This window comes from Carica papaya, chromosome 7, assembly GCF_054855325.1.
Source record: "Carica papaya isolate Zhongbai chromosome 7, ASM5485532v1, whole genome shotgun sequence".
NCBI lineage: Eukaryota > Viridiplantae > Streptophyta > Magnoliopsida > Brassicales > Caricaceae > Carica > Carica papaya.
Window position 1 is genome coordinate 28,660,167 of NC_142315.1, and position 14,766 is coordinate 28,674,932.

A 14,766-nucleotide genomic window follows, 5' to 3' on the forward strand; every position below is an offset into this window, starting at 1 on the left:
AATTGATTTTTCATTTAAGTAAATTCATTAAAAAAAAACATGGTGATCTTTTTTTAAAAATAAACATTAATTTATTATAAATCAATTAAATATTGAAAAGATAATAGTTGGTACTGTAACTTATATTTCGTGATAATAAATTTTTTTTTAAAATATATTAATTTGTTATTCAAGTACTCATTTAAGAAATTTTTTTCTTTAAATTAACATAATAATTGTAATTACACAACAAAATTAAAATAGTTAAAACTCTAGCATTTAGAAAAATGACATAAGAAAAATATGAACAACAACTCAAATTGATGATATATATATATATATATATGCTTATGCTATTAGAATATAGATTGGCATGTAGGCTTAACATGTGAGAATAAAAAATTAAATAATGAAGTGAAAGAAAAAGAAAAGGGTGTATCAACCTCTATTTTGCTGAGAATTGAAAGGAAAAATGAAATTAAACCCTAACAACCAATTAATCATTTAATTTTTTTTTTAAATTTTTGCATAATTTATTCTCACTTTGTTCCCATGTCATGATTTGATCAATTCCTATTAAGTCCTTAGCTAAGTTAAGAATTTGGCATTAGTGTAAAAGTAATATTATAATTATACACATTAAGAATAATATGAAAATGTATTGTAGGGATTAGAATTGAAGAAAAAAGAAGCCTGAAAATATACTTGCTTATACATTCATAGCTTTGAAACAAAAAGAAAGAAGTCTGTAAGAAAACAAAGAATGAACTAAAAGAAAATTAATTTTTATTTTGGCTAAATTATTTGAAAAAATAAATTTAAACCCTAATCACATAGCTAAAGTATATTCTCCTTGCTTGAATAAAATAAAATAAAACTATAAATCTCCACTATATTAATGACCTAGGAGAACTAGAACTTGGTTGATTTCTGTTGAATTTGAAAAAGAGGAACTCATTTAGGAGGTGTCGCAAATGCCTTGGGAGTGTTGCAAAAGTTCTGAATAAGTTTTGTCTTTTTGTATTACTAGGAGTTAATTGATCAAGAGCAGTCTATTGAAATATTGCAATCCAAGTGGCCAGAAGCAGTAATTGAATGGCTTGTTGAGCTTTGCCTGACATGTTTGACTGGTAAATTTTTTTGTCTTTTCGTATTACTAGGAGTTAATTGATCAAGAGCAGTCTATTGAAATGAAAAATTGAAACGAATAGAGTGACTATTTATGCTATAGTAGAAATGTGGGTGACTAAGCTTCTTTAATACTATTTTTAATACTATTTACAACATTAACTTAGTGGTTACTAAACCATTAATTTTGGAGTGAATTCTAACTATTGATTTACTTAAATGTTTATTAAAACTGATGATTTATGTTAGGTTCCTAGAGAATAATTCACTCTTGTTTATAAAAGCTCCAATTAATGGACAAAATTTTGTATAGTAAGTCTACCATGATATCTTTTTTTTATAATAAGACGAATGACTTCATTGGTTTGTAGAATGTGCATTAGACAAAGACGGAGTCTTAATACTAATTTGAAGAATTACAACTTCATTACAACAAAATAAATTCTCACCTTGTTTTTTGATCAAGCATATTCATTGTTTCCTAACACTTGATCAAATCAGATCAACACTACAAAAAAAATTGCATACTCATTGAAAATAAAAAATTCCTACTAAGATGATTTAGAGGTTTTTAATTCACTAAGAGAATAATTATTCTTTTAAAATTAAATACAGAGTTTATTAGAATTGAATGTCTATACTTTTTAGAACTTAGAGTTTATTAGAGTTGGATGTCTATCCCTCTTAGAACTTAGAGTTTATCAAATTGAATATCTATCCTTTTTAAACTCTTAGACTTTGTATATTTTTGGTGTTTCTTTATTAATTCTAATAGAATAGAACATCAATCATAACTAATCTTAAGAAACAAAGAATCACCAAACCACATATAAGAATGGTTCTAATTGCATGTTTATAGAAATGGTAGTTCTAATATCATCTCTTTGGGGAAGGTCTAGTAGTTTTTTTATAATTATAAATAATGATGTAACTTTAGGTTATACAGTTTTGAACATAGCTATATAATATCTTTTTTGTTAGTTTCTTAGTGGGGCTCTTTTTGGCTAATGTCTCCATAATTTATTCTCTCTTTGTTCTTAGGAAATTAGTGATTAACCATAAAATTTCGTTACACTTTTCAATGAATTTAATAGCCAAGATCAGATTAGTGATTAACCATAAAATTCCTCTTAAAAATTGATTCATTGTTGGCACCAACAAAAGGAGTTGGTTAAGATTAATGTGCACATGTCAATGCTTGAGAATCATAACTTAGAAGTGAAAAGGAAATTAACTAAAAGAAAATTATTTGATTTTCTAATTTATTTATAATGAATTGTAAAAAATAGATTTATACCTCAATGACCCAACCAAGCATTTCCTTCTTACTTGAATTAAACATTAAATCTCCACTAACTTATTAACTTACGAGCACTAGAATTTAGTTGATTTCCTTTTGCATTTGAAGAAAGGGAACTTATTTAGCACGAGGTGAAGATGACTTTTAAATGTTGCAGAAGTTCTTGATCAGTGGTGGAGTGTAAGGGGTTAAGGGGAAATAAATAGACCAACAACTCTTATTGATATTTACAAATGTGTTGCACCAGGAAGAGGAATAGGTAAGACCACTAATTGAAAAAGTAAATAGTGATAACATGTACCCTTGAATGCCGCTCAAAGATGCTAAACACTGATTAATCTGTGAAGTTCTTAGAAGTTCTAAAATTTCTAAAAATCTTGGTAGCAATTGGGCGTGTCCTGGTTGGACCAATATCGCAACTCATGTGACCAAAAGCAATAGTGGACCAACTTATTGAGTTTTGCTAGACATATTTGATTATTAGATTTTTTATTTTTTGTTAGTACTAAAGTTTATTGATAAAAAAGAGTAGCTTACAGGGATGAATAGTTGAAATAAAGAGAATGAGTATTTATTTTATAACAGAAATGAAATTGATTGAGACTCTTAATTACCATTTTTAAATTGCAACATTAATTTAATGGTTACCAAATTATTAATTTTGGGTCAAATTCTAACGGAAGATTTACTTGAACATTTGTTATAGAATATGATAAATTATGTTTATCTATAGGAATTTTGTTGGCTCTTATTCTACCCAAAAAAGATTTTTTTTTTTTAAAAAGAATTTATCCGAGCTCCAATTAATGAAAAAAATTATACATACTAAATTTATCATGATAATATTTTTCCTGATTAAATGTATTATTCTTATTGACTATGAATTACTGTCTTAAATCTACAATAAGAAGTTTTTCTACACACTAATAATAATAATAATAATATTCTCTGAGGCCAATATTTTAAGGGGATATAAAATATAATATTCTATGGATTTTATACTTTCTCTTATTACATATTTATAGAACTTATTAAAACTGAGAACAAATTTATGATGTTAAGTTTGTTCCCTACATTCTAATACTTGATCAAACTCTGTCAAAACACTATAACAAAAATTGCATTTTTTTTAATTAAACATGAAGAAATCTTTAAAATCTACTGTTATGTGTGTGCGTGTATATATAATAGGTAAATACTAACTATATACTCCGTTGAATAAATAACTAAATAAATCTTATTACATTTTGCATACATAGTATTGTATTTCTCAGTGAATGTATTTCTAAATAAGATTTTCAATGATATATTTAAATATGAAATAAGTAATTCTTCCTAACCATATAGAAACCGTCGATTTCATTGAAATATTATATATGCCCTTCTGTAAAGTATTTAAAGAGGTATAAAAAAAATACCTAATTGCATTTATATAGAAATAATAGTTTTCATGAATCTCTTTGTTGATTTTGAATGATTAGAAAAATATCTAATATTAAAAAATCTGAATGTTGTGAATATCGTATTAAAAATACTTTATCTCTTTGATATGAATCATTAGTACCTTTAATATTATTTAATCATATGATAATTATATATTTCAAGACCAATATGAAATTCAATTGTAAGATTTACTAGTATTATAACAAGAATTGAAGCAAACGTGGCCATTGGATCAATTAGGAGCAATTTTTTTTTGACATTGATATATTGATGGTTGATAATATATTTAACTATATATATGTTGAGAAGTAAAAATAACTATATATATAGATATGCAGAGAAGTAAAAAGAAAAACGAATGTAAGAAAATAGAAAATGAACTAAATTAAATTTTTTCAATTTTTATTTATGATAAAATTATTTGCATTAAACAAAACTATTTAAGCTCAATTCAACAAACTAAACATTTCTTTATCAGAAGAAAATAAAATAAAATCTTAAATCTCCAATGAATTACTTAATTTAGGATACTTTGAGATTGGTTGATTTTCCATGGGGCTTGAAAAAGATGAACTCATTCAAGAGGTGGTGGAGATGCTTTTTGAGTGTTGCAAAAGTTCTGAATAAGTTGTGGAGTATTTGGGACTAAGGAGAAAATAATTGACCAACAATTTTCGTTGATATTAAAAAATGTATTGCAGCATGATGAGGAAGGGGTGAGACCACTAATTGGGTAAGATAAAAGCGATGGCAGACATCCCTGAATGTTATTTAGTGATGCAAAACACTGGTTAATTTGAGCAAATCCTGGAGTTCCTGGAACTCCTGGAATCCCTGGAAATCTAGGCAATCCTGAAGTTCCTGTAAATCTTGGAATTTCTGGAACTCTTGAAAATCTAGGCAATCCTGGAGTTCCTGGAAGTCCCGGAGTTCCCTGAAGTCCAGGAATTCCTGGAAGTCCCGGAGTTCCAGGAATTCCCGGAAGTCCCGGAGTTCCAGGAATTCCCGGAAGTCCCGAAATTCCAGGAATTCCCAGAAGTCCCGAAATTCCAGGAATTCTCGAAAGTCAAGGAATTTCAGGAATGCCCGGAAGTCCCGGAGTTCCCGGAAGTCCTGGAATTCATGGAATTCCCGGAAATCCCGGTGTTCCCAGAATTCCAGGTAATCCTGGAAATCTAGGCAATCCTGGTATTAGTTGAGAGTAGGTTAATGGCATCAACGTTGTAATCCATGTAACTATAAACAATACTATAATGCTTTGTTGAGCCTTGCTTAACATGCTTGATTGGAGTTATGTTGCGACGGAAAAAGAATTGGTTGATGAAGAGAAGGCTAATGGGATGAATGGTTGAAACAAAGAGAGTTGGTGTTTATATAATAGTGATTTTATGTTTTTAATTAGTATTTTTATTAATAAAACCCCCCAAACCATAAATTTTCTTTACTGTTATCTTTTAATTAAACCATTAGGTAAGTGGTTACTAATTAAGCCATTAATTTTGGATTTAAATTTTAACATTTTATTATATATATTTAAATAATATAAAAATTATTAAAAATGACTTAAATTATTGTGGATAATTACTCATGGTGTTTAAAATTAGAAAGTATAATAAATTTGAATTTTAAAATATGTTTTTAATAATATGTTTTCTTTAAAAAAATAATGCATTAATTAATTAAGTAGTGCAAATATCACATTGGGTAATGTCTCCCAAACATGGAAATGATAGACAGAGCTTGACAGTCGGCCGAGTTCGTGGGCTATAACATTACAATCATGCCTGCCCAACTAATATTTGTATCCGGTCTCGAATTTAGTATTTCACAGCAATCAGTAAGAATAAAACTGTAGCGCCCGGACCGAGAACAAAAAAAAAAAAAAGGCCACGTCGGCAGCCACGTCAGCAGGCCCGGTCAGCAGTCCCGGCCAACCGGGGCCTGCCACGTGGCAAGACCACGTCGCTCTGAAAAGGGGCCACGTTGGCAATCCGCGTGGGTGCGATCGGACGGCCCAGATTAAAACGAAATGGACGGCCGAGATCAAAAGGCAAGGGGTTATAAATAGAACCCCCACACCAGACCACAAACCCTAGCCGCCTGCCGCTCGCCGGAGAAGACGAACTAGAGGCCGACCGCCGCCACCCGCTGCCGCACTGGGGAAATTTCCGACCGCCGATCAAGGTAAATTTCATACCCCCGACTCGTTTTTCCACACTGATTCCTCCTGTGGCCAAATCGAAGCAAAAATCCTGGCCAAACGGCCGGAATACGCGGCCGAAGACCAGCGGCGCCGCCGCGCCCCCTCTCGGTTTTTGCCTCCGACGAGGCCCTTCCCGGCCTCCGTTTGATGCAATTTTTATATCACCGTGATCACCATTCTTTTCTCTACAGGTTGACTGGAGCCGAATCACCAAACCCCGAACCTCGCCGGAGAGCCGCCGCACCCGAGAGCGCCGCCGCCGGTAAGCTCTGCTTCTCCGTGATTTTTTTGGCCCCCCGAGGGCCCTAGGGTTGTTTTCTCGCAGGGACCGATGCGAGTGTGGCCGAATTCGGCCGGAAACGGCCGAAAACAGCCAACCGAGGCGAATCGCCGCCGCAAGCGGCGGCGCCGTCGCCGGAGCACGGCAGAGCCGCCGTGCCGGAGTTGCGATATTGGCCAAAAAGGGGCCCTGAGCCTAATTTGAGATTTTTTGGAACACGTGCAGGTACCGTTAGTGTGTTTCAATTCCCCGGGAAAAATTCAGGGAAAATTAGGGACGGCCTGTAGGCGCACTGTGAATCGTATTCGGATCCCGAAAACAAGTAAGGACCCCTCACCCTATTTCCTATCACGGTATTAAAGTTCAAAATGATAAAACGGTATTTCTTGAATTAACGAATGTGTGAAATTGCTTAAGGTGGCTAATGGAGCCCGAGCCTGGTGTGATTGGTGATTTACTGTTATTTGGCCTGTTTACAGCTTTAAATGCAAAATGAGGTTTGATGTGTTCATTTTACAGATTTGTGTGCATATATTACGTTTTTATTAATTATGGGTTGAATGACTGAAAAATTGATACTGTATGTTGTCTATTTGGCATGAATTACGATTTGCTTGTTTAAAATGTGAATTGATAATGCTTACTGAGGAAGAGGAAAATGAAAGATTGTGTAGACTGATAATTGTATGATGGGGTCAGCCTGACTAGATATCCTGGGAGATGGTGGACGGACCGGGTCCGTAGGGAACCCTACCGGGATTGTGGTCTCACATGCCGGACGGGGTATGGAGATCTTATGTGTTTTGGCGCCCATACCGGATGGGGTATGGGGACGGCCCGTTTCACCCTCATACCGGACGGGGTATTGAGGTTTATGGTTTTGGCGCCCATACCGGACGGGGTATGGGGACGGCCCGTTTCACCCTCATACCGGACGGGGTATTGAGGTTTATGGTTTTGGCGCCCATACCGGACGGGGTATGGGGACGGCCCTGGAAACTGATTATGAATGTTAAAGGTTAACGGGTAGCGGGACCCCTATGGACCCCCATGGATACTAGTAGGCTGGTAAATGAAAAAAGGATATGTTGTATAATGATTGAATTACAAAAGGCGTGATAAGTGCTATGTTTTACAGCTTATATTATTCCATGATTGTGATAATGTTATTGTTTTTCTTATATTGTTTCATGAATTCCACCAGGGTAAGTGGATGGTAAAGGTTTTATCATAAATAAAAGGATTTGTTGTAAATCATGCTCCATTGGTCTTTTGTGTTTTTCTACCCACCTTTACCTCCGTGACGGTGAGATATCGTGATGTTCTTACTGGGCTAGTGTAGCTCACTCCTTATTTAACCATTTCAGATCAGGAAGACATGTTTTCCGAGCCCGTTCCGCAGGAGGACGACGAAGGGGATGCCTAGAGACTCTGTAGTCATACTCATAGTTTTATTTTCGAGTTTCTCTTTTAGTTAGTTTAATCTTTTATATTTTAAGTACGTTTTTGGTTTTCGTGTAAGGGATGTTAACTGAAATTTTGATCTCGCTTCCGCATTTTATGTGTTTAAATACTCACTCCATTTTAACATTTCCAGGGCCGTTACAAAAACTATATTCCGAGTTATCCTTCTCATTGCGTGATAAAATTTTATACACCTTCTGAGCGTCGACTTCAACAATGCCCACACCTTGGACTTGGTGAAGTAAATACTAAATTGCATTCCTTGCTTATATTACATCAACATTACTTGCTTATATATTCACAGCTTTGAAATAAGAAGGAAGAAGTCTGTAAGAAAACAAATAATGAACTAAAAGAAAATTAGTTTTTATTTTCGCATGAATTATTCGAAAAAATAAATTTAAAGTTCAATGACACAGCTAAAGTTTATTCTCTTTGCGTAAATAAAATAAAATAAAACTATAAATTTCAACTATATTAATGACCTAGGAGAACTAGAAATTAGTTGATTTCCGTTGAATTTGAAAAAAAAGAACTCATTTAGGAGGTGCCGCGAATGCCTTCGGAGTGTCGCAAAAATTCTGAATCAGTTGTGGAGTATAAGGGGCTAAGGGGAAAAAGACTGACCAACAACTCTTGCTGATATTTAGAATTGCATTGCAGCAAGAAGAGGAAGGGGTAAGACCTCCAATTGGAAAAGTGAAAAGTGACAGCAAGCATCCTTCAATGCCACTAAAAGATGCCAAACACTGGTTAATTTGAGAAGTTCCTGGAAGTCCAGGAATTCCTGGAAATCCAGGTAATAGCTGGGTGTGACTTGGTTGCACCAACATTGCAATCCAAGTGGCCAGAAGCAGTAATTGAATGGCTTGTTGAGCTTTGCCTGCCATGTTTGATTGGTAAATTTTTTTGTCTTTTCGTATTACTAGGAGTTAATTGATCAAGAGCAGTCTATTGCAATGAAAAATTGAAACGAATAGAGCGATTATTTATGCTATAGTAGTAATGTGAGTAACTAAGCTTCTTTAATACTATTTTTAATACTATTTATAATATTAACTCAATCGTTACTAAATCGTTAATTTTGGAGTGAATTCTAACTGTTGATTTACTTAAACGTTTATCGAAACTGATGATTTATGTTAGGTTCCTAGAGAATAATTCACTCTTGTTTATAGAAGCTCCAATTAATGGACAAAATTTTGTATAGTAAGTCTACCATGATATCTTTTTTTCCTAATTAGACGAATGTGCATTAAACAAAGACCGAGTCTTCTTACTAATTTAAAGAATTAAAGCTTCATTACAAAAAAATAAATTCTCACGTTGCTTTTTGATCAAGCATATTCTTTGTTTACTAATACTTCATCAAATCAGATCGACACTACAAAAAGAATTTGCATTACTCATTGAAAATAAAAAATTCCTACTAGGATGATTTAGAGGTTTTTAATTCACTAAGAGAATAATTACTCCTTAAAAATTAAATACAGAGTTTGTTAGAATTGGATGTCTATCCCTTTTAGAACTTCGAGTTTATCAAATTGAATATCTATCCTTTTTAGACTCTTAGACTTTGTATATTTTTTGTGTTCCTTCATTAATTTAAATAGAACAGAACGCCAATCATAACTAATCTTAAGAAATAAATAATCACCAAACCACATATAAGAATGATTCTAATTGCATATTTATAGAAATGGTAGTTCTAATATCATCTCTTTGGGGAAGGTCTAGTAGTTTTCTTATAATTATAAATAACGATGTAACTTTAGCTTATACAGTTTTGAATATAATTTTGGGTCATGTCTTATCTATATAATTTTTTTTTTTTTGGTTAGTTTCTTAGTGGGGCTCTTTTTGGTTAACGTCTCCATAATTTATTTTCTCTTTGTTCTTAGGACATTAAGCGATTAACCGTAAAATTTCATTACACTTTTTAGTGAATTTAATAGCCAACATCACATTAGTGATTAACCATAAAATTCCCCTTAAAAATTAATTCATTGTTGGCACCAACAAAAGGAGTTGGTTAAGACTAATGTGCACATGTCAATGCCTGAGAATCATAGCTTAGAAGCAAAAAGGAAATTAACTAAAAGAAAATTATTTGATTTTCTAATTTATTTATAATGAATTGCAAAAATAGATTTATACCTCATTAACCCAACCAAGCATTTCCTTCTTACTTGAATAAAACATTAAATCTCCACTAACTTACTAACTTATGAGCACTAGAATTTGGTTGATTTCCTTTTGCATTTGAAGAAACGGAAATTATTTAGCATGAGGTGAAGATGACTTTTAAATGTTGCAGAAGTTCTCGATCAGTGGTGGAGTATAAGGGGTTAAGGGGAAAAAAAGAGACCAACAACTCTTATTGATATTTACAAATGTGTTGCAGAGGAAGAGGAAGGGTTAAGACCACCAATTGGAAAAGTAAAAAGTGATGACATGCACCCTTGAATGCCACTCAAAGATGCCAAACACTGATTAATTTGTGAAGTTATTGGAAGTCCTGAAATTTTCAGAAATCTTGGTAGCAACTGGGCGTGTCCTGGTTAGACCAATATCGCAACCCATGTGACCAAAAGCAATAGTGGACCAGCTTGTTGAGTTTTGCTAGACATATTTGATTAGTAGATTTTTTACTTTTTGTTAGTACTAGAGTTGATTGATAAAAAAGAGCAGCTTACAAGGACGAACGGTTGAAATGAAGAGAATGAGTATTTATTTTATAACAGAAATGAAACTTATTGAGATTCTTAATTACCATTTTTAAATTACAACATTAATTTAATGGTTATTAAGTTATTAATTTTGGATCAAATTCTAACGGTAGATTTACTTGAACATTAGTTATAGAATATGATAATTTATATTTATCTACAGGGATTTTGTCGTCTCTTAGTCTACCCAAAAAATATATTTTTTTTTAAAAAAGAATTTATCCAAGCTCTCACTAAGGGAAAAAATTATATATACTAAATCTATCATGATAACATTTTTTCTGATTAAATGTATCACTCTCATTGTCTACGGATTACTGTCTTAAAGCTACAATAAGAAGTTTTTCTACACCCGTATAACAATAATAAAATAATAATATTCTCCTAGGCCAATCTCGTATGGAGATATAAAATATAATATTATGTGGATTTTAAACTTTCTCTTAATACATATTTATAGAACTTATTAAAACTGAGAACAAATTCATGTTGTTAAGTTTGTTCCTTGCATTCTAATACTTAATCAAACTCTGTCAAAACACTAAAACAAAAATTGCATTTTTTTTTAATTGAAAATGAGGAAATCTTTAGAATCTGATGTTATGTTTTTGCGTGTATATATAGGAGGTATATACTAACTATACACTTTGTTGAATAAATAACTAAATAAATGTTATTACATTTTGCATACATAGTATTGTATATCTCGGTGAATGTGTTTCTCAATAAGATTTTCAATGAGATATTTAAATACGAAATAAGTAATTCTTCCTAACCATATAGTTACCTTTGATTTCATTGAGATATTGTATATGTCCTTCTGTAAAGTATTTAAAGAGGTATAAGAAAAATATCTAATTACGTTTATACAGAAATAATAGTTCTCACGAATCTCTTTGATGATTTTGAATGGTCAGAAAAATATTTAATATTTTGAAAATTTTGAATGTTGTGAATATCGTATAAAAAATACTTTATCTCTTTGATATGAATTATTAGTACCTTTAATATTATTTAATCATATGATAATTATATATTTCAAGACTAATATGAAATTCAATTGTAAGATTTACTAGGATTATAACAAGCCGTTGGATCTATTAGGAGCAAATTCTATTAATATTGATCTATTGATGATGGTTGATAATATATTTAACTATATATGTGTTGAGAAGCAAAAATAACTATATATATAGATACGTTGAAAAGAAAAAAGAAAAACAAATGTAAGAAAATAGAAAATGAACTAAATTAATGTTTTTCAATTTTTATTTATGATAGAATTACTTGCATTAAACAAAACTATTTAAGCTCAATTCAACAAACTAAACATTTCTTTATCAGAAGAAAATACAATAAAATCTTAAATCTCCAATGAATTACTTAATTTAGGGTACTTAGAAATTGGTTGATTTTCCATGGGGCTTGAAAAAGCTGAACTCATTCAAGAGGTGGTGGAGATGCTTTTTGAGTGCTGCAAAAGTTCCGAATCAGTTGTGGAGTATTTGGGACTAAGGGGAAAATAAATGACCAACAATTTTCGTTGATATTTAAAAATGCATTGCAGCATGAAGAGGAAGGGGTGAGACCACTAATTGGGTAAGTGAAAAGCGATGGCAGACATCGTTGAATGCTATTTAGTGATGCAAAACACTGGTTAATCTGAGCAAATTCTGGAGTTCCTGGAACTCCTGGAATCCTTGGAAATCTAGGCAATCCTGAAATTCCTGGAAGTCTTGGAATTCCTGAAAATCTAGGCAATCCTGGAGTTCCTGGAAGTCCTGGAGTTTCCGGAATTCCAGGAATTCGCGGAAGTCCCGGAATTCCAGGAAGTCCTGGAGTTTCCGGAAGTCCCGGAATTCCCGGAAGTCCTGGAGTTCCCGGAAGTCCCGGAATTCCAGGAAGTCCTGGAGTTCCCGGAAGTCCCGGAATTCCAGGAAGTCCTAGAGTTCCCGGAAGTCCCGGAATTCCTGGAATTCCCGGTAGTCCCGGAGTTCCCGGTAGTCCCGGAATTCCGGAAATTCCCGGAGTTCCGGGAAGTCCAGGAATTTTAGGAATTCCCGGACGTCCTGGTGTTCCCGGAATTCCAGGTAATCCTGGAAATCTAGGCAATCCTGGTATTAGTTGAGAGTAGGTTAATGGCATCAACGTTGTAATCCATGTAACTATAAACAATACTATAATGCTTTGTTGAGCCTTGCTTGACATGCTTGATTGGAGTTATGTTCCGACGGAAAAAGAATTGGTTGATGAAGAGAAGGCTAATGGGATGAATGGTTGAAACAAAGAGAGTTGGTGTTTATATAATAGTGATTTTAGGTTTTCAATTAGTATTTTTATTAATAAAACCCCTCAAACCATAAATTTTCTTTACTGTTATCTTTTAATTAAACCATTAGGTAAGTGGTTACTAATTAAGCCATTAATTTTGGATTTAAATTTTAACATTTTATTATATATATTTAAATACTATAAAAATTATTAAAAATGACTTAAATTATTGTGGATAATTACTCATGGTGTTTAAAATTAGAAAGTATAATAAATTTGAATTTTAAAATATGTTTTTAATAATATATTTTTTTTAAAAAAAAATAATGCATTAATTAATTAAGTAGTGCAAATATCACATTGGGTAATGTCTCCCGAACATGGAAATGATGAACAGAGCTTGACAGTCGGCCGAGTTCGTGGGCTATAACATTACAATCATGCCGGCCCAACTGATATTTATATCCGGTCTCGAAGTTAGCATTTCACAGCAATCAGTAAGAATAAAACTATATTCCGAGTTATCATTCTCATTGCGGGATAAAATTTTATACACCTTCTGAGCGTCGACTTCAACAATGCCCACACCTTGGACTTGGTGAAGTAAATACTAAATTGCATTCCTACAGCCCAATAATTTGGCTACGAACGGCGATGTGCAGTTCCTCAAGACAACAGTAAATGCAACTAGTGCCTCACCCTCAGAATTACGAATAATTCCCCTATACTAGAATCCTACGTAAAAACATCAACATTACGTTTCCAGTAGCCCGCATCAGGGGCTTGCCACGGGGGTGTAGTTTTCGGGCTCCTTATCTGGCTCTCTAGGCCACTCTTATGAATTGAGCGTGCTTGCTACCAAGCGCGGAGGAATTTGTGGATCAATTGAACCGTTGTTGGGGCCATCTACAACTTCTCCGACCACATCACTTCATTCTTTTCCAGCCATATACGCCATAGCCCACAGAATATCTCCTCAATCTCCTTCTTAGTGCGGGAGCTAACCAGCTGTGTCACCTAACTCTGCGTATCCATGGAATGACCTTCGGGGACCCGAATTCCTAGGTGCGCCCAACATCTTCGTGCCCTTTCACGGTAAAAAAAAAAACATGATGTGCCGACTCTGCACTGCCCCACTGAGCACATGTTGTGTCTACATCTATGCCTTTCTCTTTCAATTGTGATTTCACCGGAAGGTTACAATTAAGAAGCCTCCACATAACGTTTTTTCACTTTCGCCTGGATGACCGCACTCCACGCTAACTTCCAGATATTTGGTCCGTCCGCATCATTCTTTGCACATACCTCATGCTGGCAACTGTATGACGACTGCACTGTATAATTGCCATCCAGCACATATTCGGTCACCCATCACGCTTCGAGCCCCACAAAAAGTTGTTCATCGCACGGTCCAACAGGAAGCTTAAGAGCCCCATACAGAAAGTTGGGAGTGATTGTGCAACTGATTTCAGTAGTACTTCCTTCTATGCTTTCGATTCTAAACCCACCTATGGCTAAATCAGAGCCAAAACACCGGCCAATTAGCCAGAAAACACCGCCGAAGCCCAATGTCGCTGCCGCGGGTTTTTTCAGTTTTTGCCTCCGATGAAGCCCTTCCCGATTCCCGTTCGATGTAATTTTTACACCATTATGACCATCGTTCCTTCCTCTACAGGTTGACTGGAGTAAAACACCAAATCGCGACTCGAGCCGGCGGAGCCACTGCACCGGAGAGCCCTGCCGCCGATAAGTTTCGATTTTCGATATTTTTTCAGCCCACCGAGGGCCCTATGGGTATTTTATCACAGGAACCAATACAAGTTTGGCCGAATTCGGCCGAAAACGGTCGGAAACAACCAACCCAAGGCGGATCACCGCCGTGACGGAATTTTAAAATTTGTCGAGTAGGCCCTGAATGTGATTTTGAGTTATTTGGGGACATGTGCAGGTACCGTAAGTGCGTTTCAGT

General features: G+C 34.1%; 1 protein-coding gene across 1 annotated transcript; it reads right to left on the reverse strand.

Annotated features, from left to right (window-relative positions):
• Nucleotides 1-11,796: 11,796 nt before the first annotated feature.
• LOC148253133 (uncharacterized) lies at nucleotides 11,797-12,898 on the reverse strand. Its single transcript, XM_088207655.1, has one exon. The coding sequence runs from the start codon at nucleotides 12,732-12,734 to the stop codon at nucleotides 11,967-11,969; it is 768 nt and encodes a 255-aa protein (XP_088063781.1). The 5' UTR covers nucleotides 12,735-12,898; the 3' UTR covers nucleotides 11,797-11,966.
• Between the last annotated feature and the right edge of the window lie 1,868 nt (nucleotides 12,899-14,766).